At 47.5% G+C, this 25,275-nt stretch overlaps 10 protein-coding genes across 10 annotated transcripts; 4 read left to right on the forward strand and 6 right to left on the reverse strand.

Moving 5' to 3' along the window:
• Nucleotides 1–158: 158 nt before the first annotated feature.
• BDW43DRAFT_320909 (succinate--CoA ligase (GDP-forming) subunit beta) lies at nt 159–2,033 on the forward strand (the record flags this gene model as incomplete). The annotated part of the gene is made up of 8 exons (XM_032049205.1): nt 159–212; nt 273–356; nt 419–491; nt 550–649; nt 711–1,256; nt 1,316–1,362; nt 1,415–1,707; nt 1,775–2,033. 8 exons carry the CDS (start codon nt 159–161, stop codon nt 1,907–1,909), a joined length of 1,332 nt encoding a protein of 443 aa, XP_031897880.1. The 3' UTR covers nt 1,910–2,033.
• Nucleotides 2,034–4,180, reverse strand: BDW43DRAFT_320915 (F-box domain protein; the record flags this gene model as incomplete). Its single annotated transcript, XM_032049207.1, has 4 exons — nt 2,034–3,333; nt 3,404–3,783; nt 3,837–4,002; nt 4,110–4,180. 4 exons carry the CDS (start codon nt 4,178–4,180, stop codon nt 2,457–2,459), a joined length of 1,494 nt encoding a protein of 497 aa, XP_031897881.1. The 3' UTR covers nt 2,034–2,456.
• A 978-nt stretch (nt 4,181–5,158) lies between these two features.
• BDW43DRAFT_144389 (HSF-type DNA-binding-domain-containing protein) lies at nt 5,159–7,997 on the forward strand. The gene is made up of 6 exons (XM_032038358.1): nt 5,159–5,660; nt 5,754–5,852; nt 5,906–5,973; nt 6,038–6,381; nt 6,454–6,523; nt 6,585–7,997. Exons 1-6 carry the CDS (start codon nt 5,302–5,304, stop codon nt 7,397–7,399), a joined length of 1,755 nt encoding a protein of 584 aa, XP_031897882.1. The 5' UTR covers nt 5,159–5,301; the 3' UTR covers nt 7,400–7,997.
• A 107-nt stretch (nt 7,998–8,104) lies between these two features.
• On the reverse strand, nt 8,105–8,853 carry BDW43DRAFT_313379 (DUF3245 domain-containing protein; the record flags this gene model as incomplete). Its single annotated transcript, XM_032047583.1, has 2 exons — nt 8,105–8,561; nt 8,675–8,853. The coding sequence occupies 2 exons, from the start codon at nt 8,851–8,853 to the stop codon at nt 8,105–8,107; spliced, it is 636 nt and encodes a 211-aa protein (XP_031897883.1).
• A 417-nt stretch (nt 8,854–9,270) lies between these two features.
• BDW43DRAFT_144453 (P-loop containing nucleoside triphosphate hydrolase protein) lies at nt 9,271–12,045 on the reverse strand. The gene is made up of 2 exons (XM_032038359.1): nt 9,412–12,045; nt 9,271–9,352 (listed from the first exon to the last, which is right to left on the reverse strand). Exon 1 carries the CDS (start codon nt 11,547–11,549, stop codon nt 9,414–9,416), a length of 2,136 nt encoding a protein of 711 aa, XP_031897884.1. The 5' UTR covers nt 11,550–12,045; the 3' UTR covers nt 9,271–9,352; nt 9,412–9,413.
• A 1,070-nt stretch (nt 12,046–13,115) lies between these two features.
• Nucleotides 13,116–14,201, reverse strand: BDW43DRAFT_283357 (oxidoreductase-like domain-containing protein). Its single transcript, XM_032042743.1, has one exon. It carries the CDS (start codon nt 14,123–14,125, stop codon nt 13,316–13,318), a length of 810 nt encoding a protein of 269 aa, XP_031897885.1. The 5' UTR covers nt 14,126–14,201; the 3' UTR covers nt 13,116–13,315.
• Nucleotides 14,202–14,284: 83 nt separating this feature from the next.
• Nucleotides 14,285–16,646, forward strand: BDW43DRAFT_283358 (uncharacterized protein). Its single transcript, XM_032042744.1, has 2 exons — nt 14,285–15,314; nt 15,364–16,646. The coding sequence occupies exons 1-2, from the start codon at nt 14,425–14,427 to the stop codon at nt 16,352–16,354; spliced, it is 1,881 nt and encodes a 626-aa protein (XP_031897886.1). The 5' UTR covers nt 14,285–14,424; the 3' UTR covers nt 16,355–16,646.
• Nucleotides 16,561–18,189, reverse strand: BDW43DRAFT_283364 (60S ribosomal protein eL13). The gene is made up of 5 exons (XM_032042745.1): nt 18,040–18,189; nt 17,899–17,932; nt 17,758–17,804; nt 17,498–17,656; nt 16,561–17,383 (listed from the first exon to the last, which is right to left on the reverse strand). The coding sequence occupies exons 1-5, from the start codon at nt 18,040–18,042 to the stop codon at nt 16,946–16,948; spliced, it is 681 nt and encodes a 226-aa protein (XP_031897887.1). The 5' UTR covers nt 18,043–18,189; the 3' UTR covers nt 16,561–16,945.
• A 183-nt stretch (nt 18,190–18,372) lies between these two features.
• On the reverse strand, nt 18,373–20,883 carry BDW43DRAFT_283365 (uncharacterized protein). Its single transcript, XM_032042746.1, has 2 exons — nt 20,462–20,883; nt 18,373–20,385 (listed from the first exon to the last, which is right to left on the reverse strand). Exon 2 carries the CDS (start codon nt 20,334–20,336, stop codon nt 18,876–18,878), a length of 1,461 nt encoding a protein of 486 aa, XP_031897888.1. The 5' UTR covers nt 20,337–20,385; nt 20,462–20,883; the 3' UTR covers nt 18,373–18,875.
• Nucleotides 20,884–21,924: 1,041 nt separating this feature from the next.
• Nucleotides 21,925–25,243, forward strand: BDW43DRAFT_283368 (uncharacterized protein). Its single transcript, XM_032042747.1, has one exon. The coding sequence runs from the start codon at nt 22,208–22,210 to the stop codon at nt 25,166–25,168; it is 2,961 nt and encodes a 986-aa protein (XP_031897889.1). The 5' UTR covers nt 21,925–22,207; the 3' UTR covers nt 25,169–25,243.
• Nucleotides 25,244–25,275: the final 32 nt, after the last annotated feature.

Genomic DNA, 25,275 nt, shown 5'->3' on the forward strand with positions numbered 1-25,275 from the left:
GAGTGCGGCCGCGAAAAAGAAAGCTGTTCTCACATCAACTCCCCAACACTACCGGGCAAACCGCCACTCTTCAAGACCTCACTAGTCTTCCCTTCCCTTTGCGCCCCTTCGACGAGCTCTTTTTGAACCCTCTCCCCTCTTTTTAATTCTTTTTCACCATGTTCAAGCTCGCCCGCAGCAGACCAGTCGCGGCAGCTTTCAGAGCTGCGACGGTGAGATTCTCAGAAATGAGTTTTATAATAATCATCAATTGACATTGGGATTATGTATAGGAGACTTCCGTTCAATCTCGTCTTGGCCAGCAACAGAGAAACTTGTCGATTCACGAACATCTGTCCGCGAAGCTCCTCAAGTCGGTACGGATTTACTGGATACCTTGAATTTTCTGTCCCGCAGAAGTAACTGATCGGATACTCAGTATGGCGTAGGAATGCCCAAGGGAGAGGTTGCTCACTCTGCAGAGGAAGCGGAAGCCGTTGCCAAGTCCCTCGGTACGATTTTATTCCCCAGCCAGCATAGATCGTGGTTTGCTAAGATGCAAGGTGTTAGGCAATGATGACATGGTCATCAAGGCTCAAGTTCTTGCTGGTGGCCGTGGTAAGGGTAGTTTCGACAATGGCCTCAAGGGCGGTGTGCGTGTTATCTACTCGTGAGTCTGGCTTTTTGTTTGGGTGTACCGGTTGTTGTTCTGACGCGGGATAATCCTCCAGGCCTACTGAAGCCAAGATGTTCGCTGGTCAAATGATTGGGCACAAACTCATTACGAAGCAGACCGGAGCAGCCGGCCGTCTTTGCAATGCTGTGTATATCTGCGAGCGCAAGTTTGCTCGCCGTGAGTTCTACCTGGCTGTTCTCATGGACCGTCAGTCACAGAGTCCCGTCATTGTCGCCTCTTCACAGGGTGGTATGGACATCGAGGCTGTTGCCAAGGAGAACCCCGAAGCTATTATCACAACCCCCATTGACATCAAGACCGGCGTCACTAATGAAATTGCGGGCAAGATTGCTACTGAGCTCGGTTTCTCCGAGCAGTGCATCCCGGAGGCCAAGGACACGATTCAGAAGCTTTACAAGGTCTTCATGGATAAGGATGCTACCCAAATCGAGATCAATCCTCTGTCAGAGACCTCTGACCACCAGGTAATGGCTATGGATGCTAAATTGGGTTTCGATGAGAATGCAGAATTCAGACAACAGGAAGTGTTCTCGTGGAGAGATACCACTCAGGAAGATCCTGATGAGGTCAAGGCTGCTGAGTATGTCATATCTAATAATACAAACATGAGCTTTGATGTATGTACTAACGACGTGATAGGCATGGATTGAATTTCATCAAGCTTGATGGTGACATCGGCTGCTTAGGTAAGAACTGATCATGGATCACTCCTCTCGGCTATGCTAACCACAGATTTAGTGAACGGCGCTGGTCTTGCCATGGCCACCATGGATATTATCAAGCTTAACGGTGGTAACCCTGCCAACTTCCTTGATGTTGGTGGTGGTGCTACCCCTGCCGCCATCAAATCTGCTTTCGAGCTTATCACCAGCGATCCTAAGGTGTCGGCCATCTTTGTTAACATCTTTGGCGGTATTGTTCGCTGTGATGCCATCGCTCAGGGCTTGATCAATGTTGTGAACGAAATGGGACTACGCACTCCTATCGTTGCTCGTTTACAGGGTACCAACATGGAGCAGGCCCACAAGCTGGTATGAAAACACGCATTTACGTGCTATTTTTATTTCTTCTTTTCTAGATATACTAACATTTTTGTAGCTTAACGAGTCTGGTCTGAAGATCTTTTCTATTGAGGATCTCCAGAATGCTGCTGAGAAATCTGTCCAATTCTCCAAGGTTGTCAAGATGGCCCGCGAAATCGACGTCGGTGTGGAGTTCACACTTGGTATCTAAGCTTCGTGCCACGTTAAGACTCCTTCAATGATCTTCTTTCGCTTGTGGGTACTCTCTATTTTTCTCTGAATTTGCTTCCTGCCAGTTCCTGTTGGGGAAGGTGTATTATCAGTGTATGTGGTCCTTTGACCAGGGCAAGTCGAGATGGTTTGGCGATCGTTCTCATCAAGTTTTCATGCTAAGTGAGAGTTTTTCTCCACAGTGGATGGGCCGCTGGATAGGCAATAAGAAAGCCGGCTAGTGAAGAATGATTTCAGACAAACCCAGGAGAGTCGTGGGAGGCATTTTAATAGAGCATTCATTGATGTTCCTGTATATCGTCCATTTCCTTTGTTCTTGTATTCTCGAACTATTCCGCTTAACACGCCCTTTCTGAGTATAGAATCTCTAATACATACCGCCAGCCTTATAGACAAGACCGAACATACGTAGTTTTGTACCAAGGCCTCCTATCTGAGAACGAGGCCTAGGGGCAAGGGCTGTGCCTTGGAAACTGAAGAGCAAATCGCGCGCCCGTTATTCAGCACTAAAAATATTTTACGATGGTTCAGGTTCTTTCTAGTGGAACCGCGCCGGGTAGATATATGTTGTCATCAAAACACCACACTTTCAGCCTGTTCTGATCGATCATCAAAATGAAGTCGCCATCCCCTCTGAGAGTGAAATTAGTCCCATACGAACAGACCCTATTGGATGCCTCTCTTGGTAACTGAGGGTTCATGCATTTGGCAGGCCGGTGAGGGATAGCAGCGTCTGGATTGGAAATCCAGATCTTAGGTTTACCATTGTCATTTTTGATATAGTAAAGAATGTTGTCGCCGATAGATGTCATGCATAAAGGCATGAATGGCGAATTCTCTGAGCACACGATGTTTACGTTAACCTTGTCGGTTTCTGGGTTGTAAATAATAGCGACGATACCATGAGCCGTTTCTGCAAGACAGCCCTCTGGTCGGACCGATAATATACCCATCGTATTTCCAATCTCGAAGGACAAATTGGCATCTATTTCCACAAGCGAGGTTGGGACTGCGATCGAGGGCAGTGTGATGGTGTAAGATGAGGGCCGAGCACCACCAGAAAAGTCCTTAAGTGGATATTTGATGACTTGTAATTGAGCAAATACGGCGGGACAGAAACGGGTATGCGCAGAAATATTGGACCCCACGTTTTCCTCGAGGTGGACAGTGATCAGAGTACCTGTATAAGGATTCACATCAATATATGCTAACTTGTTGGCAATATTGAACGTGCGAGCCACACGGGAGTCGAAATGCCAGTGTATGATGAAGTCTTTCTCGCTGGTCATGCCGCTGAATGCCATGGCGACGTTCACCCCACGGACAACAAAGTACTTCCACTGTAGTGACGGCAGACGGAAATGTGCTGAATCGCTGGATTTAAGACACCAGACATGACAGAATCTTAATTCCAGGTGAGCATGAAGCTGTGAATGTCAAGAATGAAGTACAAGGCGGATGCATCTACACTTACCCGTGTAGTGTAATCCCTGCAACAATAGATTCAGAGACACGCAGCGTAGTAAACGAATCTCGGTTTTCTGTGCAGAAGCTCCGCGTCGTACTTGAGTGGAGGCTATGGACATGAACTACGGCGTCTTCGATCCACGCATACCTTCCACTCGAAAAGTCAAGACCAGCTGAGCCGGTTGGACTTGGTAGTGGCAAACACGGGGAATTATAGATTTGAGAGACTGGTTGTCCGCGTTCTAAGCGGACACGTTGTTTGGCATACTGTGTGAATGCATCGGGGGATTCTGTCGCAATGGAGCTACAAATGTGTCCGGTGTACCGATGGAACACAGCACCACGAAATAGCGTGGAAGAAAGCAGATGATTCCATCGTTTGGAGACCTATCAAGTCATGTCAGGTTTTGTTTGGGGTGAAAGGGGATGGTGGTAAATACTCTCCGAAACAAATGGAATTCTGCCAAATCAAAATACTTGGCAATCTGCACTGCAATCTCCATAGGCAGGTTGCCCAAAATATCTTTCTGAAAGGAAACCTGAGTCATTCGATCACGTACATCACGCCATTCATGAGGATGCATCTGCTCTAAGAGATGATAGTACCTAAATATATAGTGTCCATGATCAGCTATATATACAAGAATAGATAGAGGTAAGACAATTTCTTTTCTTTTCTCGTCTTTTTTCTGTTTCTCTTTTCGTTCGCTTACACAGCTCGACGAGCAGAAGGGGAGTTTAAATCCTTGAATCGGGTGAGAATATCCTGTACTCTAGGATCCATTATGTTTAATGGGGTTGTTGTTGTATTGTGGAGAAGTATAAAATATTGATAATAAGCAGACTACGTGGCTCCAGGGTGATTCTCCTAGTAGAGTAGTAGTGCCTACAGCTGCGGCTCCCGTGCATGGTTCCAGACCTTCCCGTGATCCATGCATGCTTCTTCAGTCATTAATGGCCTCTGCTCTCTTTTCTTTTTCTTTTCCTCTTCTCTTCCTCTTTGGGACTCCCCCTTCAACTTCAACTAAGTTTCCTTTATCTTTTCACTCAATCCGAAAATTATTAATATAATATATTCATTGACTTGCAAAACTGCAACAAAGGGACAAAGACAATTTATTGAATCAATCGGCAGCTCCCGTTGGTCATTTTCCGAGTTGCTGGGCCCGAAGGACAAAACCCCAGCCCATGAGAGAAAACGAAGTTGCTGCTATTTAACGACTAGCAGTTCCCTGCAGATCCGATCTTTATACCACCGCGAGATTTTTCACCACATTTGTATGATTGAATTCTTCATTCTTTCCCCCTCACCGCAGAGCTTGGCCGTATCTCTAGTCTCTACTATTTAGTGACAGCAAGTACCCCCACCCTCCTCCCTCCAAAAAAAAAATAAATAAATAAAAATAAAAAAGAGAAAAAAAGAAAACAAAAAAAATAGAAAATAAACGAAAAAAGCAGGGGGGAAAGGAAAAGCAAGACTGAAAGGAAAGGAAAAGGAAATAGGGCAGCCAATCAAATTGTGAGAAAAGGGGGTGAAAAGGGGAGAGACAGGATAAAAAAAAGGAGAGAAACATTTGACAATTAGGAGTACTAATTGGGAAACCAGAAGCTTTCAACATTGTCACGAATATATCGAAGAACAAACTCGCAATGACTCGGGAAGCGGAGACCCTTTAAGTGTTGACCAGCGCCTTCTTGGCCCAGACTCCGTGATAACCATCTGCCTTCCCACGTTCGTCTATCGTTCACGAGCGACCAACTGCCGATATTCTCGTTCTCCGGTATTTACACCAACGATTAGCTATCTGCCCTCCCCCCGATTTCCGCAGAGATAGTCGCGATCTTGTTCTTATCTTGCTATTGCGGCCCTTGGCCGGAGCCCTTTTCCCCCGCCCGCCTCGCGAGATGAGCGGTCTCGCCGATCCCACGTCTAGAAATACCATATTTCCTGGTGCAGCAGATGCGCCAGGCAAGACACGAAAGCTTCCTCTCCTCTCTTCCTCCATCCCATCTTCCAATCAACCCATGGGCGACCCTATGGAGGTCACTACGCCTGCTTCAGCAGCGGCAGCGGGCGCTGGACCCTCGGTCTCCAACAGTTCCGACCCTAATCGAGCGGGTGCAAACACTATAACCACTTCCAATGGCTCGAATGAAACTGGACACGCGCACAATCATGCAGCACCCAACCAGGCTATCGGAGCTGCAGCAGCAGCACAGCAACCCAAAGTTGTGCAAACTGCATTTATTCATAAGCTGTATAAGTACGTCTTCTGGCCTCTTCTGGCTTGTGGTTGTCCCCAATGCTTCGTTAGAGACAACTATTCAAGAGGATTGTTGCTAATAGTGCCTAACAGCATGCTAGAGGACCCTAGTATCCAGCATTTAATATCATGGTCCAGCACCAATGACAGTTTCGTCATGTCGCCTACTTCCGAATTTTCTAAAGTTCTTGCGTTCGTATTTCAACGGTTTCAGGTCCCTTGGCTATTTGCTAATTGTCTACTAGCCAATACTTCAAACATACCAATATCTCGTCCTTCGTGAGGCAATTGAACATGTATGGTTTTCATAAAGGTATGTCTATACGCCTGGGAACCGAATTGTATGCCTTGTCTGTTGCTCATATAAAGGGCCTTAGTTAGCGATGTCTTCCATACCGGATCACCAGACTCGGCACTTTGGGAATTCAAACACGGTAATGGCAATTTCAAACGTGGTGATCTTATTGGATTACGAGAGATTAAGAGGCGAGCTTCGCGGCATGCGTTGATTCATCGCGACTCGTTTCCGGGTCATAAAGCCGTCGCCTCCCAGCCTGGTACGCCAGCTGAGCCGGTCGCTGATGCCACCGAAGCTCGCTTGATGAATTTAGAGCATACAATGTATGACATGCACAACCGCCTGAGTCGCGCCGAAGAAGGCAATGTGGCACTCAATGCAAGATGCCTAGCTATGGCAGAGAGCTTGAGCAGATGCTATCATGTAGGTTTTACTTCTCTTGTGGCTACATTCTATCCCTCATAAGTCAGATATCGCTGATCACCTATGTAAAAGTGGACACACTCAATCTCACGCTTTCTTCAAGGTGTGATTCCGGACCGTGAAAGCTTGCTATACCGGGATGGTGAGTACTAGTACACAATGGACGAACCTCCGGATCTTAGAATGTTTCTCACAATCCTTAGTGTCCAGCATGCAGGCAGAACTAGAAAAACACCTCGATAGCGTGCGAGCTCTGGAACACCCCCCTGATCCGTACCTATCTATCCGACAACCCTATGTCCCTACTGTATCAGTCGATCCGGGGCCACCTCTATCTCCGCGACAAATGCCGCAGGAAGACAGTCGTCGACCTTCGATGATGGATACGGCCAGGCCCAACATGATTCGGCCTCCTGTCCCTTCACATCTAACTGTATCGCCTCGTCGATATGGTTCAATCGGTGCAGCTAATTCTTCCCCAACCTACAACCGCCCGCAGGTCCCGACGGTCATTCCCCCACAACAGCCGATGCCTCACCCTCTTTCATCTGTCTCGTCGCCGCCAGGGCCCAATTTGGCTCGTCGACATACATCCGCGGACATTCGACAGCATGGTTGGCCGCCTCCTGGTGTATCTCCATTCCCGTCTGCTCATCAACCGGGTACGGCAGCAGCTCCTTGGTCTCCGTCGCCGCATCGAACCCCAACTTCAAGTGATCAACAAGTCAGAGAAGTTTTGGCACAGTACGAGATGGGGGCACCACGACGTCTGCAGGATACATCGCGTCATGCCACCCCACCCTTGAATCCGGAACAAACAGTTTCCACATCTGCCGCCGATAACGGTTGGACATTGGGTCCGAGGTTCTCTCGACATGAATCATCTTTGCCTGCAACTAGACGATCGAGCATGGCTAGCAATGTTCATTCGTTGCTGAACCCCGCTGACACCGCTGAACGGCCTGATGAGGATCAGCATGCGATGATCGAGGATCGTAAACGAAAACGGTTGGAATAGACGAACGTTGGCTTGCTGTCCTGGCTATGCTCTCCCCATATGATGATGCATTTTCTAGGGTCTCCGGCGAAGATTCCACCAGGGATCAAGTATTAATTCACCATTACAAAGCCAAGCGTTCAGTACTGTATATCATGGAATATTCACCATAATATCTGGATTTGGTCAATTGTCAAAATTCTTGGTGGATCGATAAACACGTACACACACAAACACACACACACACACTCTCTCTCCTTTAGCGGTCTGACTTCAAGGGGACATTGAATGTCCTTTCTTCTTACTCAACTTTAGGGAGGTGCTGATTACTCTTTTGCCAGCATTGATACCTGTGTAACATCAAAGGACATCGTGGATGTTAGCATGTGACATATTATGGTTGCATTGATGGTGGCGCCAGCATCCGAGGCTTCTTTCGTCTTATTATCATTTACCCTCGAGTTGGGAGGGCAAAAAGTTCTTGGGTATTCCTTAGAAAGGAGAATGTATGTTGGTATCTAGGTGGCTATACTCTCGAGTATACGTAGATTTAACCGGCGGGCTGGCCCTTCAGATCAAGGAACCAAGTGGCTGTGTGGAGTTGCAAATGTGTATATAATTCTATTGTTGTATACTGTATACTTATCGTTCAATTATTTCAAGCAGATAACAGGGTATTTTGGAATACAATGACCAAGAGCAACCGAGCAGTATATAATAATGAAATCACCTCTTCTTCCTCTTCCTCGACCGCTCAGCAAGGATTTCATCTAAGAAGCTCGTAGCTTTCCTTCCCTTCAGCTGGGATGGCGGTTGCTTCACCAATGCCGTACCCTCGCCGTCTCCATCGATATCGGCTTCAACAGGCCCGAGAACCTTCGGACTGGGATCCGCTTTTCTCTTTTTAGTTGACTTCCTTCTGACTATGGACGTTCGCCCTTCCTCCTCGTCGTCATCATAGACTGCATTTCCTGCAATCTGAGATGGACTCATAGCGGAGCCAGAGCCTGATGAAATTTTGTCTTTACCCGGTTGCCGGCCCGCCGCTACATTTTTCTCTGACATGACCTTATTGTAATTCTTCCCCAGGAGCTGTTTCCGTAATTTATCGTTGGAGCCAAGTTCGGTGCGATTCCAACTTCCATCGGCTGCCTTGTTCGGAAGGGGTGCTCCAACTCCTAGACTGTAGCCCAGGATCCAATCAGCGCTAATTTCATACCGGTGCATAGCGACTTTTCTTCCTTTTTGGGGAGGAGAGGTGAATAATTTTGTAGAGCAAAAAGAAGATATACATACGTTTCTGGCACAGCAGTGAAAATCTCATCCTCTTCTCGCTGTAACTCCTCTTCAGACTTATTGGTTTGTTCGTCCAGAGTCTTCGGGGGTAGCCAGGAGGCGACGAGTCGTTGACTGCGCGCTAATGCGACATTAGCTTTGTTCAGTATGATATCTGTTTCTGCTTTGGATAAAGACATGATGCCGGTGATTATGCTTTTTCCTTGGCCTTTTTCTTTTCTTTTCTTAAATTTAAAAGATAGAGAGAGAAAAAAGATTCGAATATGTATTTGATCAACGTTTTCGCGATGGTAAGGCGGAAGGACATGGCAAAATGTATAAATTTATTATGTTCAGCCTACTATCATTATCGAGGATAGAATTAGGTAAATGATATATATATCCCCCCAATTGTATGTAGATCATCAGTACAAATCCCTAATCGAAGGCCCGCAAATGCTCAATGCCCATCAAATCTGAATCGTATAGTAGCGAGCGACGTTCACATTATGTCCAATGTGTCGCTGTATTGACGCGCTGAGAATATACAGGATCAACATCCCGGTCTAGAATATCGATCAGAGTGTTAGAGATTGTGTCGAAGAGCAGATAGGGTAATCTACTCGAGCTCGTATCCTGGCCTGTGTCTGGTATATGGTTTTCTGGGCAGCGTAGGATTATGAAAGCTGCATCGAGTGTCTAGTTATCATTGTTAGGACTGCCAAATACGTCACGGAAGAGGGAAATGGCTAGCGTACCATTAGTAAGGTCTTTCGAAGTTCGACCAGTAACCTAGCCGCACGGTCACCTTCGGCCTGTTATTAGCTTGGACAAGGAAGTCTAGCCATAAGTCCATGTGTACTTTGCGGCCACTCCCTTGGAGTCGCCCTCCCAAAATGCAAGCAGCGAGCGGCGTGACATGTGAAGTTTGCATTAGAAATGATGTGTCCACCAAAGAAGGCTTGTTGAGTGAATCGAATAAGAATAAGCACCTTGGCCGTCTTGCGTAGTTGACAGACGAGGGCGACATGTGCGTTACGTCATTAGTCTTGGTGAAATAACGTCGGCGCGAGGCAGATGAAGGAGCTGCAAGGTTGGGATACGCGGCATGATATAACAACGCCTTGATAAGTGGGACACGCCAAGAATTGGTATTTAAATCGGCGCCTCCAAACTGAACATTCTCATCCAGACGTGCATGCCAAGGGATAAGCCTTTTCTTAGCCAGGAACCGGAGTGTATGACGGGAAGAATGTAGTACTTCGCAGACACGGTCGAAACGTATGTGCTTGGATACTGCAAACTTGAATGCGCTTGCACGATCCATTCGATACCAGACATCACGGGTCGCCTTGAATGCGTTAACCGCACTCAGGTGGTCACTCCAGGTGTTTCGGGAGACACGAGATCTATGCACTTCTTTACGTGCCTCTTGGTTTGCTGATGAGCAGAAGAGAGATTGATCACCCCCGGTTGACCTGATAATGAGAAGTGGATCAAGACAGCGAAATATAACGTCCAGCAATACCAGCTTTGCACAGCATGGGTCAAGAGGAAATTCTGAAAGAACGTCACCGAGAGAAGTAAGCTCCTCTCGCTCATCCAAAGCTCCCATAAGCTGCAAGTTGTTAACTGCCAAGTCCACCTTGGCCTCGTCCGGGGGTTCAATGGAGTCTCGTAGAGTGTCCTGAATAGAGGAAGCGAACGCTGCTCGTTTCACTTGCAAAGCCGTCTGCTGCAAGTCTTCCTGCATCATTCCTGGGAATCTGGTGACGCGGAAAGACTTGTGCATATCCTTCGTAAAAAGAGCAAAGTACTCTCCTTCTTGAACTCTGCCAGCCCTGCCCGCGCGCTGAGCAGAGCTAGATTGGCTTATCCGGCAACATGCGAGCCGGGCAGTCTTTGACCGTGGTTCATATATTCTTTGATTTACCTTGCCCGTATCGGTTACAAATTTTACATCTGAAATAGTTATGGAAGCCTCCGCCACGTCGGTAGACAGGATAATTCGGCGGTGATTTGGCGTGGCCGGACTGAAGAGCTCCTTCTCGCTATCGGCAAGGTTCGTATGGAGTTGCATGATTCTGTAACGACCTTCATCAGAAAAGTCACAGCCCAAAACCTTTCCATATTTCCGAATTACAGTTTCAACATTCATGATGTGCCGTAAGCCTAGGAGGAAGACTAGAATAGAGCCTTTGTCAGTACTAGACAAAATATAGCAGATAACGGCACATATCAAGCCTATCGGGATCAAAGCGCCTTCCTCTCCATAAACAGGTGGAATTACTTGTGACACAGTTGGATTATTCGAATGCTGATTTCCATCGTTCTCTCTTTCATCAGAATCCGGGTGTTCTGGTATTGTTAGAAGATTATACCTTCTCAAATATTTCGCTGTCTGGGGTTCATGAACCAATAATGACCGCGCTTGCGGAGAGTAAGCCTTGAATAAAGATACAATGATCTCATCTAGGTAATGTTTGCCCATAGGAAAAGCGCGACCGGGAATATGAACATGTGGAGCAGGCAGATGACCTCCGTCTTTCGACGGATTTTGAAAATAAGAGGCGAAAAGATCGGTATCAAGAGTTGCACTCATCACAATAATCTTAGGTTCCTTCAATCCGAGTGCTTGATGTCGATCAACAAATTTTCTCAGGAAGAGCATGAGTTCAAGAGCTCGTTCGTGGACTTCATCCAGGATTGTATGGGAGAAGGAGTCCAGATAGAACGTGGAATTCAGCATATTCAGGAGAGAACCTATCGTGCAATACATGATTGAACCTGGTCTTGTGGGAATCTGAGAATCGAATCGAATTTGATACCAAACGGAGCATCTAAGTGATTCTCCTCTTTCTTTCGCCACACGCTTTGCCAGTGAGGTCGCTGCCATTCTACGAGGTTGAACGCAGATAATGTTGCACTCGGTTCCAGAGCCCTAGCGATAGCGTCGTCGAGTATCATCTGAGGCACTTGTGTTGACTTTCCGGAACCAGTATCTGCTAAAATGAGTGAACGTGTGTTTTTCTCGACAAGCTCAAGTATTTCACCCTTCCTTCATCCTTGTTCTGATCGGTAGACTTCCTTGACGCTTCTGTGGCCTACAATTAGCCATGCTCAGTGGCCGGTCTACGTTGTGTTGCCCGTCGAGCCCCTTTTGTTTAGCGGAGGTATATCTCCGCATCTGATCTCCCCTGCGTTTCGCCACGGGGGAGTGATGGGCGGCATCCTAGATCCCTCACAACCCTGAGCATGACAATAAACATATCATCGTCTATATGTAGCTTTACATACTCCGATTCTTCTCTTAGTCTGTAAAGTTCTTGTAATGAATCACTTTTATGGAGCCTTGAGATCAGGTATAACAAAACCTGCAGTTCTGCTGAGGACTGGTGCACATTAGCTTGAACGGCTAGTTTAAGCTACGGGTCATCGTAGGTTACCTTCGAATTTCCTGCTCCACGCGTGGTTATGGTTGTCGAGGTATGCTGGATGGTGCAGTCTACAACACACGCAATCAAACTTGCCCTCATCTCGGGTAACAAATCGAGTTTTGAGCCCTATCAGCTCCTTCTGAACGAAATCAGACTGTAGGGTAGACTTAGGTGACCGCAACAGCACCTTGCCAGATCCACTATAGTCTTCCTCACTAGGAAGAGCTTCTCTCACATCTTGCGATTCGTCCACGGTGTCGACGCCACCTATTGTATGAGATATACCGCTGTCATTGCATAGTGGCCCATTCGCGGGTAAAGAGCTCGCCTCTTGGTTTTGTGATTGTGCAATGGAGGGTTCCAAGGGTGCACGCGTAGTCTCATCGGAAGCGCGTGTCGTATTTGGCCTTCTGCTGGTTATATGGTAGGGGTGTCGAGCACCTAAAAGCAACTACTGTCTGAACTCTAGGTCTAACCTATAGCCTGCTGTGGCCAAGGTATTGGGTAGAGTGATTGGTATCAGTGCGAGACAAGGACGAGCTGCAAATCTGCAGTTTTGGTGGGATCGCTTCGAGGTTAACGGAACCAGAGAAGGACTATATTTGACGCAGTACAGATGCCTGATGTTCTGTTCACGGTGGTAGTTAGTATTTATGCTGCGTTGCATGTATGGAGAAAGATAGGAGCTCAACAAAACCATAATACCAGATAGCTTTGCATTGCCGCAAGCTAGGTGAGGCGCGGCACACATGCATGCATTGGTAGCGTTATGTAGGAGGGAGGACCCCAAGTTTTAAAAACCAACTCATGAGGAAGAAAACAATTATTGATAAAGGTTAATAAATCATGAATCGAGTAAGACGGGGAAAAGGTGACAAGCGAAGCGCAAAGTGATTTTGAATGCTTGCGATACATTGATTAAATGGTGGAACTCATTAAAGACCTTGGCGTTTTTACCAATCCCTCACTACATTTTAAGGTCACTATAATATATTTTGATGTTTTCAAAGATTAAGGAACATGAGGAATAGGATATATTGTTTCTATTCGGTTACTAGCATACCCGTGGCGCCATTGCATATGTATGTACACCTAGATCTATCCGCCTTCTTTCTCCCTCTCTCTATATATATCGGAAGCAACCAACACAACAGTAATGCTCAATATTAGAAGAAGAAAAGCAAATATAACAAAACAAGGTCAAGAGAGCCTAGCACGATACCGCTTATGCCCCCCTTTCTTTGTTTTGGTGTTTTTGCTTCAATCTTTTCTCTGTTTTCATGAATTCTCGAATCCCAACCGGGATGCTAGCAAATAGATCATCCGTTTCATTGGATACGGCCCAATTTGTCTCACTGCCGCCCCCGTCATCGTCCATGCTGGTGCTGGCAGAATCGACCTCGGCCCTTGGAGTGTGACGCATGTCTCCCGTCAAGCCTTTCGAAGCGCCTTTGGCCTTAGCCTGCTCGACCCTCGCAGCCCATTCTTCCATCTCATCACGATAATCATCCCAGACACAATGAACACAGCCACTCATGCAGCAGTTATCAGGTTCCTCTGGCCTCGGCGGTATCGCCACCCCATTTATAGTTTTCCAGGTGGACTCGGGGGGCATCGTACCGGGATTATAACGTGAAGAGCGACCGGGGCCAGCAAGCCGAGTGCCAAAAACAATTGACATCTTGTCCTGCGGTGACAGCGGTTTGATTGTTGAAGATGGTGACGGCTTGTCGGTGCGTTCAGGAACAGGGCACGAGGAACTCGTCGCTTGACGTCGGTAAGGAGAGCGGGACGAGAGAATATCATGATAGTACCCCGATAGTGGATGCGCCTGAGGAGGATCTGTGCCATCTAAGCCCGTTGTCGTCTCCTGATGTTTGATATGTGTATGGCTGGCTGTTCGCCGGGTAGTTAGGAAGGGGCCATATCGTCCGATAGATAGTACTCGAAGAGAGCGCGGCTGGCTTGTAGGTAAAAGGTGGTCCCGGCACACTAAACAGGGTCTCATTCGGAATCCCTTAAAGAGATGCTCCATGGTGCCGAAAGCCTCATTGGGAAGAAGATCGGATATGAATTTGGACCGCGTCCGCGGACATTATGTCATATTGCAAACGATGCAAACATTTGTTCAGCTCATACCAGTTTCTGGCGTCTTCTCTCTAGATATATAAAGTATTAGCCGAAGAAGGAACTCCTCTCCCCCACACTAATCGAATCTAGATAACTACTGGTCTTCACATATCCTCAGGGATAAGGAGTACTTAATGAACATTGAGGGCATTCACCTTCGCAGTGCAAAACAAATAAAGCGCTGTTTCTCTTGACACGTCGCAAATGAACCCGCAACCTCCCCAGTATGATAATGTACAGCGCCCGCTTGGTCGCGCATCATTCCAAGTCCCAACAGAAGCAAGCTTGGCGCGATCGCAACCCGGAAACTTGCAGCGCCCAATCAGCAACTCACCGACTAAGAGCTTACAAGGATCCACCAAACAAGACAGCCACAATAAGCTCCAAAACCAATCCGGAGCAAGGGCCTTTGGGTTGCGCGATAGAAAGGCTCTGAGGCCCTCACTGGCTTCAGATTCAAGCCTAAGATTGGATAGAATCTCCCCAAGCAGGCGATCAAGTGGTCTTCAAGCCTTTGCAGTTCCTCCAAGGCGAGTTTCGAGGAGAATCCTTCCTTCCGACTTGTCGTTTCAGACCCCAAGTGTGGCACAGGAGACTGGCCCGCGGAATGGGCTCCCCGACAGCCCGGATGATCAATTAGAATCCGAGTTGAGTATCGCGACGGGTGAGGCCGACTCGCATAAAGACTTGGGTCAAACTGCCTTGCACGAAGGATTCGAAGAACCCGATCTTCCCCCAACTCCAACACAGTTAGGACTCGAAAGATCTCCTGCACGGCCAAGAAGGCTACTAAGTAGCAGCCCGACTACCCAACGTGGTGTCCGGGGCAAGCGACGACCCACTGACTACCAAGAACAGAGTCCTTCAAAGCTTAGGAGTGTTCATCATGGAGCGGAAGACAAAGATTTATCTGGCTCTGGCCTAGATATGAGTCAATCTCTATTCCCAGTGCCTGTCTTGATGAGACGGAAAGTGAAAGAGCAGCTTTCCATGGATATACAGCAGCTCAACGATGAGATTGCCGAATTGGAGAATTGGTCGATGAGTTCAAGCCGCCATACTGATAATACAGGATGGGAGATGAGCAGGCTTGTGTGAGTCCTTCATATTTAGCCATTAGAGATTGGGCTGACTGGCGGGAAGGTCATTATTAGCCGAAAAATCTTCTCATGTAACATCTGCAACGCCTGGCTCACATGATGAGCCTATATCGTCTCTAATCTCAACGTTACTTCCATTCTCGGCGAAATGTCTTCGAATAACCCCGGAGGAGGCTCTCCCACTGAACCCTTTTGCTCTTAGCGAACTTTCTCATGCCCAATCATATTTAACGATCTTCGCCCCATTGACCCTCAAGGCATACTCAGATACCTACTGCGGGTTGGAACCAGGCATACATTTGGAAAGACGTACCCTAGAACTGTCTCCACCGCCTCCAATCCCTTCTACGCTCCTCGACATATCTATCAACTACGAAGTAAACCTAGGAACACAGTCTATACTCTCCATATCCGCACCGTTAGATGGCGACAAGAAAGTACCGGTATATTTACGACAGTGGATTGACTCAAGATTGGCGAACCCTCTCTTGAAGTTGGACTTATCGGGTCTATGTTGGGGTATAAATCGGTATTGGGAAGCTATAATTTCGCGTGCTCGATTATGGTCGCGACTAGAAAGCCAATGCCAAGGACGGATGACAAGTCATGGAGGCACCGTTGAGCTAGGTGACTACGAAAACTCCAATGCGCAGATTCTCACGACACTAGATCTGCGCAAAATACTACCGCATCTCGAGCGTACATCTATGCTTTTCGAGTCTAGGGGTGAAGATGCTCTAAGAGTCCACCTTTCATGCGAACTAGCCCTTGACGAATGGGCGGGTGAGCCCCGGCTAGTGCCAACGATCAGTATCTCTGCGCCATCCAAAAGGGATGGATGCTCAGGCAAGAAGATAGAACAGGATGCAAGGAGATTATTCCATGCAATCTTGAGCGAGAAGCGGAGTGACCAAATTGGCGCAGACATTGAAATCGATGCCAACACGATAGTACAGGCTATGGAGTGTGTTTTGGGAGCTTTTTTCTGTATTGATCTTGATAAAAATGCTTCCAAAGGGAAGATAAAAGGGTGAAGCGGGTATCATTGGAACTGGATTACCTTAATGTTTGGATCAACGAACCTAGTCAAGAACGATAGCATCAGCGTACCACTTGTTTATGCCAATGGATGGAAGGCATCTTTCCAGCGCAGCTTCACTTCTGCCAAACGAAAAAACAAGGTAGCTAGAAACAACCCAGGGAAAGAGAAGCTCAAGATTACGAAGAAGATTACGCAAGCTGAAATGCAGTATAGATACATTTCCGTCATTTAGCTAGCTTACCGGGGCCTGCATCAGGTTACCCTTGCATAGGATCTTGCGTGCTCTCTGCCTCCCGAAGAGAAATAATGTGTGATGCAAACGAACAGTCGCAAAGGATATCGGTTGAAACACATCAAATTATCTCACAATCTGACAGCCACGATTCGGCTTCGTAACAGATATTCAATCAAAAACTGGAGTAGACCCATTCTTTTAGACGTGAAACTGGGGCATTTGCATTTCGAGAGGTTCGGAGCTTTTTAAGGACAAAGATAAAATGAGAAAAGGGGAGCCACGCCACACCACAGTACACTAATCCCCGACTTGAGTATAGACTCGATCGTCATTAACTGTGAATCACATTTATTTCTTGGCAGCAGCATCCTCCTCGGCCTTAGCCTTAGCACGCTTCTCCCGGATACCCTTGTGGCGAGCTTCACTGCGAGCCTCACGCAGACGGCGGTAGGCAGCCTCCTCGCCCTTGGGCAGATCGTCGCGCTTTACTTCAGTGATAGCCTCTGCAGCAGCGAGGTTCTTAATGGGAAGGGTAGCACCAACGCTTGTGGCGTAGCCTTCAGTCTTGCCCTCGGCGGCGAAGGCAGCCTTGGCAGCCTTGACGTCCTCAGCAGAAGAGTCGAGCTTCTTGAATTGTCCACTCTTGCGGGGGAAGAGGATCAAGCGGGCCTTATAGTCCTTGAGGCGATCCACATTGGCGACGAGCGACTCCTTGGAGTAGTTGACACGGCGGTGATCAACAGTAATACCGACAGTAGGAGCGAGCTTCTTGGGGATACCGGCTTCCTAAATGGGTTCAAACAAGGCCTAAGTAAGCGTCCATCTAACTTCGAAACCCAGCAAGTAGGGCAAACACCACAACCACGCCCCCGCGACATCCACCAACAGGGACAAATTTACCTTGAGCTCGGCAAGAGTGAATCCACGACCGGCACGGACACGGCGGTTGTACTTGACGGTAGGACACCGCACAACGGGACGCAGCTTGTCAACCGGACGAGGAGCAACAGCGGCGGCCTTCGCAAGACGAGCCTCACGACGGCGGTGCTTGCGGCCAGGCTAGAGAATCGCAGATTGTCAGTCGACCATTTAATATCCCAAGACGGCCAAAACAAATCCTTCGTATTGTGATTCGGGTGGGTGAAGCTTCGAGAGCGTACCTGGTCGAAGTGCACGCGCACACGACGCTGCCAATCCTTGCGGAAGTCTATGAAAAACCTGTCAGTCCAATGATTCCTGTAAACCCCTTCCACTCATCCGCCTTCCCAAATGCCAAAAACTATCCATGTAGGCTCACTCACGCTGGTTGAGAATCTGGTTGTTATGCTTGATCGCCTGTATCACCAAAGTTCATCAGTAACCCTCAGCCAATATCAAGAAAATTCCAAATCATTCTGTTGAGCCGTAAAATTAACTTAGATATCGAGGAGCAAAAAACGTACCATTGTGACGGACGGTGATCAAGGCCGGGAGATTGTCGTCGTCGTCGTGGGTGGTTGCTGGTCGTATCTCAAAACGACTCTTCAATAATGGGTGGAACTTTTTTTGGTGTGGCCAACCGCGCAGAGCCGCGCCCGCCTCGCTTAGCGAAAAGCCCTACCCTGGTTACCAAATCCGGAAAGGGTCCCAGACCTCGTCACTTGACATGCCTTTCAGGTTCGCATCGGAATTTCTAGTATGAGCTTGGTTACATTGGAATCAGCATTGCTAGTTATAACAATGTTTATCCTCCCTGTCAACATGGGTTGCTGACTCTTAACTAAAATTGGGCTCCCCCTCCCCCGTAAATATCTACAGCCGCCTCCTCAAATAAATGAACGAATAAATTGACAATTTTTGTTCCACACTTAGTAAGACGACATATCTTGGGCTGACTGGCACCTATACAACTGTGACGAAGGGACAGATTGACCATCTCTCCTATCGCTCCCTAAGCTTGGGTGTTTCCTTAGAGAGCATAGCTTATCAATTCACATAATTTGCTCTTGTCGTCAACAATGTGAAGTGTCAATAATGAGGTACAAGAGAAAATAAAAGGTACAAAAGAGAAATGAAGAGAAAAAAGATAAAAGGCGCCATGATAATACCGATTCACCCCATCATTTACATGTCATCATTCATAACTGTTCCTAACGTGGAACATACAGGACATCAAAGAACATTAAGATAAGAAAAAGAATCGCCTGATGCTAAAAGGTCTAGCTCCACACAAAGACTGGCAGTAAAGATCACAAGATGCGCAACCTGGGAACCTTACAGCAAAATGCACATGTAGGGTTTATACACGGCTAGCACTAGTAGTAGTACTGTTCCATGTGTCAATACCGAGACCCACCTGCTCCTCCGCTTTCGATTTCTTCGTGGCCACACTCTCAAAACTCGCTTTGCGTTTGAGACTGCCAGAGGGACGCCCGGCTCCCGCTTTCCTAACCTGACCGAACAGTGTTGTTTGAAGGAGAGCGCTGGATTTGGGGGCGTTTGGCACTCTTGTAACGCCGTGGTGACTTGAATGATTGCGATGAAGTATGTTGGTTGCCACCGAGCCGGTAAAGGACGAAGGAACGTCGTCTTCAGTCTCGGCTTCCTCGGTGTCAGATGCTGATATTGTGCTATCCCTATCCTGACGCTTATGCTGACATTCTTGGTTTGGAGTGAAGTACTGGCTTTCTCGTTGAGCTACTCGAGAACGAGACGGCGTCAGAGGAAGAGACGATAGTGAGTGTGCAACACGCAGGTGGCCACTTGCAAATTGTTGCTGGGTAGTGTTCTGGTTTTGTGTGGACATTGCACTTGGAGACTCCCTGTTGAGAACGCGGTCTGCCGCTAGGAGGGCAGCGAAAGGATTGTGATTCTCATCCCTGGTTATGTGGTGGCTGCTATTGTCCAAGAAGTGAGGAACAGACTTTCTATGAGGGGTCAGAATCTCAGTCTGTGGGCTGGGTGATAATGAACCTTGCTCCATCATCAAAGAGAGATGCTTTCGATTATCTCTGATACGGCCCTTCAACAAAGTGTTTTCTTCGCCGAGTCGATCAGACTTCTCTTTTTCCTGATCGATGAGTCTCTTTGCTCGGCGAAGCCTTCGGTCAAGAGTAGCATTGGCCCTCTCGAGCTCTTGATTACGTTTGAGAGCAAGTTCTAGTTCCACGTTGGTAAATTGCTGTAGCGATTTAGTCTCGGTATGACGGCGGCGATACTCAGAGCTCTGGAGAATCTCGACTTCTCTTCGAGCCAATTGATGTTCGACCTCGGCGCGTTTAATGGCTTCATTGCTTGTGAATGACAGTAGACTATTCTGCAACTTGAAGTGCAGCGCTGACATACGAGCCTCTTGAGCTATACCCAGTAGTTCTTTCGCTATTGTACGCAGTTTAAATTCATCGGCATCATCAATTTCGTCGGCCGTAGGAAGGTTCTCGGAAGCTCCGTATGCAACGCATAGCGTCTTCTCGATATCAGATGGAGATGCAAGGTATGAGCTAGATCGAGATCTTGATCGTCGGAGAGGAGCTCCAGGAATTTGCGATGATGGTGGCGGAGTCATATCTGATGACGACGATAGTGATGGAGGCGAAAGGAACTTTCCACTCTCGGAGTGCGAGGCGTGGCTCTCAGCCCTTACACTTATTTCCGGAGAAGCAGAGAGCCTTCTACACCGAGTGGGACCGGCGCGACCAGAGATCTCCGCTGGTGGCGCAAGAGAACCTTGCGAGAGCTTAAGTTCGGTGTCTTGTGACATGAGAGAAACAACGATAAGAAAAGCCAAGGTATAATCGTGGGTTGATATCCTTGCATTGTAAGTGAATTAGCAACTGCTGGGTGGATGAATTGGATGAGGTCGCTCTAGGGTGATCAAAAGCATACCGGATATGAGTGAGGTAGGACGTCAAAGCCCAACTGATCTAGGGGATACCTGCTTGAGCGTCGCTGCTACAGTGGTTGTAAACAATGATACAGCCAGTGTGTTTGAAAAGTCGCAAGCGCCCGAGAATTGACCTGTCCGTCGCATAGACACTATGCGACTCTGCTGACTTGCGGCTGGCTCGGTCCGCTTATCAGCGATAGGGCCGTGCAGACTCACGTTTAGATCAAGGACGTGAGGAAGATTTTCAAAAAAAAACACCCGATTTGGACGAACAACAATACAATAGATGGAAGCTTCCGTGAGAAAGGTAACAAGAGTAAGGGAAAGTAGAGTGTGAAGGTAGATGTGATGTAAGGAGCAAGGAGCACTGTGGAGGGTTTGATGCCTTAAGGATGTTGAAAGCGGCGGGTGTTTCGCACATCGGGGAGGCTGGGAAGTCGCTTGCAATGTCTCTGCCTCGACCAACCATGTCCCATATCCCGCATCCACGTGAGCCCAGCCGCGCCCTAGCACCCCCAATTCCAGATACAGTTAGCGTGGCGATCATGCGCCTCACACAAGTAAACAGAAGCCGACCCCATGGGTCTGAAAGGTTGTAACTGAGGCAACAGGGATGGGTACAATGAATCACCATATGAGGTTCTGAATAAGGCAGAGAACGAGAACCTACCTCGGTGCTGAGATAATATGTACTACTTCGTAATATTGTACTCTGTACACTGGGGTTATGCAGCTATGCCGCTTTAACAAGGGTTCTGCCTTAAAAAAGGAAATACTGGTTGTTTTCCCCGGCCATTTCTTTCTTTTTATCTCTCTTTGCCCTGCTCTGCTTCGGCATCTTTCGCTCATAGTACCAATAGAGAAAAACTGGTATATTGACTCATTCATGTGAAGAAGCCAAAAAGTTCCATGGCTAAGGAAGGATATCATATTATAACTGAGGTCAGGAGTAAGTACCTAAAAGGGAAAAGAATTCACGCCTGCTATGAGTCATCCTCAGTAGTAGCGGCTCTTGCAGTCTTTACAATAGAGGCTCTATGAGATAGAATTTCTGTTGACATTGACCAAGTACTAGTATGCGCATCTCTCACGTGAGAAACCTGGCTGCAAATAGTACTCTTACTAGTACATACATACTTACATAGAGCCATGTTTAAAAGTCCACCTTTAGTGTACATGAATATGTTAACTTGTGAGAAGGTAACCATGCTAGTGTACTGAGGTACATCTAGCCCTGCAAACAGTAAAAGTATACAACATACACTGACTGTAACAATAGCTCACTTTTACATGTCATAGTACTAGACCTCAAGCGGATCCTGGTTGACATGATTGTGTTCTTCGGCGGGATGCCGAAGGACAAATCTGGCCAATGGCATGGCAGGATTAATCTATATGAATTGTGGCCCCAGGCAGCAACTAGCACGTAAACAATAATGATAATTATTTTAATACTTTCGTCAAATAATCCCCATCACACAAATAACCCCTTGAAAAGGCACGTTGCCCTGAGCATAGCTTATTCTATCGCTCTGTCCAATTCCTCTTTCACCTCCACTATACTCTATCATCTTTTGTGTGTCAGCTGAGGAGCATTTCCGCCGTCTTTTTTTGCGAGTCTCCTAATCCGCACAAACATGATGAGACTCCTTTCCCACTCTTGAAACCGTTACATCATTCCATAGCAATACTCCGCTTTGCCCTTTGAATAAAACTAACCGGCTACATGTTCATGGGATGTGAACATGGACAAACAACAGAAAATATCGGCTCGACCGAGCGGGATTCCTCGATTAGCCTCTAGACTGCCTCTACCGACGTCTACCGCTTCTAAATCAATTAAGCCCTCCCCATCTCTCGGGAAGCTACGGACAGACACCGGCATCGATACTGCTAGGTTGCGAAGACCTTCCGAGGAACCAGTGTTCAAGAAACCGCTTCCTAAATATTTGTTGCCGAAGAAGTCTCAGAATCGCCTGCAGCAAAGGAGAGATGTTTCTGAATCTGGAACGAGCGAAGGTGGAAAATCGGAAACAGATATTGTGCTAAATGGTTCCTGCAAGGTTGAAACTGATTTTTCAGCCGAGGATGCAGATACTCGAGGTCGCGCGCGACCGTCGCTATCAGATCGAACAATCGAGACATTGTCCCAAATCCCACCGTCGCCCGGATCTTCAAGGCACTCGAGTTTCTTTACTGGGACCAGCCCCATGTGCTCTCCATCGCGTCCGCCATCCGCAATGTCAAACTGTTCGAGGTCACCTTCTAGGTCATCAACGTCACGTCACCCAAACGGCAGTGACTTCCTGTCCCAGCCAGCATCTGCGGTGCGGCTCCCTTCAAGGTCCCGCCAGTCATTATACACTGGCAGCGCCTCAACCGAGCCAATCTCTATGGCGGCTTTGGATAACCTAGCCAAGTCGAAGATGCCTTCTTCAAGAGCAGCAACCGTTTGTGGAAATGCGACGCGTATGCAGTCAAATCCTCGTCCAAGTTTGGATACCACCTCTAGTCAGCCCCACAGCATGGGACCTTCACAGGAGACACTCTGCGTAAAGAAAACGAGGAAGACACCCACGAAGTTGCCCCCGAACCCAAGGCCATCTGCAACAATGCCAAGAACACCACCCGCTAAATCCATCGCGTCCGAGGTAACGACGGAGAAACAATCTGATATGGAAAGCAGAAAAACATCAAGGTCATCGAATGCCTTAAGGGAAAGTATCGCGAAGGCAAAAGCTGCACGGAAAGCAGCGATGGCAAGCAACCCCAACCCCCAAATCCCATCTTTGGACGACCTAAGTGTTGAAGATCCATTCAATCAACGGCCAAAGGATCCGAATAAAGAACTCCTTCGTAAACGTCTTGAAGCGGGGCGGACCTCTGGCCATTTGAACATTGCGGCTATGTCCTTGGCAGTGTTACCAGAGGAAGTTATGACGATGTATGATTTTGATCCGAATTCGTCCACTGAGTGGTATGAAAGTGTAGACCTCATCAAGTTCATTGGCGCAGATAATGAATTCGTCGAATTTCCCGATTCCACTTTCCCAGATATCGACCCACAAGACTCCGATGCTGATGAAAAAGGAAACCAGTTCGGTGGACTGGAATACCTCGACTTACATGGCAACTTATTACGTTCGCTGCCAATTGGTTTCAGGCGGCTACAGCGTCTTCATACCCTGAATCTCTCAAATAACAAGCTATGCATGGAAGACATACAGGTCATCATGGAGATGGTGTCTGTAAAAGACCTCAAGCTAGCGAAAAATCAATTACAAGGGGCATTTCCGGCAGATATAAAAAATCTTAGCAACTTGGAAGTTTTGGATCTGCACGAAAACTCTCTAACAGATCTACCAAACGAACTTGCATATCTTACTTCCCTTCGAAGTTTGAACGTTGGTAATAACCATCTAACCTGTTTGCCTTTCGAAGGTCTAAGCAAGCTTCCGTTGAAAGACCTTAGCGCGCCAAAGAACAGATTGAAGGGCGTTTTGATACCTGCTTCTGTACAGGAGCTTGTGACCTTACAAACTCTGGATGTAGCTAACAATGCCTTGACGAGGCTTTCTGACCACGATATATTTGGACTCCCTAGTCTACACAACCTCGCGATCAGTATGAACCGCATTCAATGCTTGCCAGACGTTTCTACCTGGCAGGCGCTTCTGAGTTTGTCGGCGGAGGATAATAACATAGTAGATTTACCACAAGGATTTACTGAGTTGAAGACCATACGAAACGTTGACCTGACGGGGAACAATTTGACAAAACTGGACGAAAGGATTGGACTGATGGAAAGCCTCGTCACATTCCGAATAGCCAACAATCCTCTTAGGGAGCGCAAGTTTTTAAACATGTCGACTGAGGACTTGAAGCGTGACCTACGAAACCGGTGCGAGCCCGAGCCACACGATACAGATGATGAAGAGGGCTCTGTCGCGACTCAATTTACTCTAGCGCCAGAGTCTCCAGTTCAATCAGCCGCTTGGCTGGTCAAACCTGGAGGAGTCCTCGACAGATCATATACTGACCTTCAAGAGTTGGATATGGATCATCTGGAATGTATAAACCCTCATGAAATCAGGTGTCTTTACCTGCAACACAATCAATTACGTTGTATCCCGGCGCCGGCTCTTGGTATACTTGCCCTTAGCCTGACTGATCTTGATCTTTCACACAATCCCCTGGACACCGCTTCTCTTTTCCCCTCATCGCTGGATTTGCCCAGTCTACAGAACCTCAACTTGAGTGTGACCGGTTTGACCACACTTGAGCCAATATTAGCCAACTTCCAAGCCCCTTCGCTCATGTTCCTAGATGTCTCGAACAACCGCGTTTGCGGGTCTCTTCCCCCCGTTCGTCGAACCTATCCAAGTTTGATGACATTCCTTGCTGCCGATAACCGCTTTGACTATCTGGATTTTGATGCTGTCCAGGGCCTTCAGGTCCTTGATATCGGCAATAATAATATCAACTTCCTTCCACCAAAGTTGGGTCTGCTAAGAGCCGAGGGTTGCCGTAAGAACTGGGGAAACGGATCGGCGCTGAGAAGATTCGAAGTTGCGGGTAATAGTTTCCGGGTTCCACGTTGGCAAATTGTTGCCAAAGGAACAGAGGCTATTCTCGAATGGTTAAAAGATCGGATACCTGAAAATGACCTACGTGAATGGGAGCCGGATGATGAGCTGAGTGTGTAGGAAAAGCTCAAGTACCACGCAACTACATAATGATATTACAAGCCCTGTCTCTGGCTTTGTGCTTGTGTATATAGGCCATCTTTTTAGTGTATTCATATTGCCAGTCT

The sequence above is a fragment of the Aspergillus alliaceus genome (genome assembly GCF_009176365.1).
Source record: "Aspergillus alliaceus strain CBS 536.65 unplaced genomic scaffold BDW43scaffold_37, whole genome shotgun sequence".
NCBI classification, from domain to species: Eukaryota; Fungi; Ascomycota; class Eurotiomycetes; order Eurotiales; family Aspergillaceae; genus Aspergillus; species Aspergillus alliaceus.

Excerpts from the sequence above, each read along its gene's own strand:
- BDW43DRAFT_144389 (XM_032038358.1), top strand. The coding sequence starts at position 5,302 with ATGAGCGGTCTCGCCGATCCCACGTCTAGAAATACCATATTTCCTGGT. Across the intron at positions 5,974-6,037 it reads CATGTATGGTTTTCATAAAG|TTAGCGATGTCTTCCATACC; the intron begins GTATGTCTATAC and ends AAAGGGCCTTAG. Across the intron at positions 6,382-6,453 it reads GCTTGAGCAGATGCTATCAT|TGGACACACTCAATCTCACG; the intron begins GTAGGTTTTACT and ends CCTATGTAAAAG.
- BDW43DRAFT_144453 (XM_032038359.1), bottom strand. The coding sequence starts at position 11,549 with ATGGCAGCGACCTCACTGGCAAAGCGTGTGGCGAAAGAAAGAGGAGAA.
- BDW43DRAFT_283357 (XM_032042743.1), bottom strand. The coding sequence starts at position 14,125 with ATGGAGCATCTCTTTAAGGGATTCCGAATGAGACCCTGTTTAGTGTGC.
- BDW43DRAFT_283358 (XM_032042744.1), top strand. The coding sequence starts at position 14,425 with ATGAACCCGCAACCTCCCCAGTATGATAATGTACAGCGCCCGCTTGGT. Across the intron at positions 15,315-15,363 it reads TGGGAGATGAGCAGGCTTGT|GTCATTATTAGCCGAAAAAT; the intron begins GTGAGTCCTTCA and ends ACTGGCGGGAAG.
- BDW43DRAFT_283364 (XM_032042745.1), bottom strand. Across the intron at positions 17,805-17,898 it reads CAACCAGATTCTCAACCAGC|ACTTCCGCAAGGATTGGCAG; the intron begins GTGAGTGAGCCT and ends GGTTTTTCATAG. Across the intron at positions 17,384-17,497 it reads TCACTCTTGCCGAGCTCAAG|GAAGCCGGTATCCCCAAGAA; the intron begins GTAAATTTGTCC and ends GAACCCATTTAG.
- BDW43DRAFT_283365 (XM_032042746.1), bottom strand. The coding sequence starts at position 20,336 with ATGTCACAAGACACCGAACTTAAGCTCTCGCAAGGTTCTCTTGCGCCA.
- BDW43DRAFT_283368 (XM_032042747.1), top strand. The coding sequence starts at position 22,208 with ATGGACAAACAACAGAAAATATCGGCTCGACCGAGCGGGATTCCTCGA.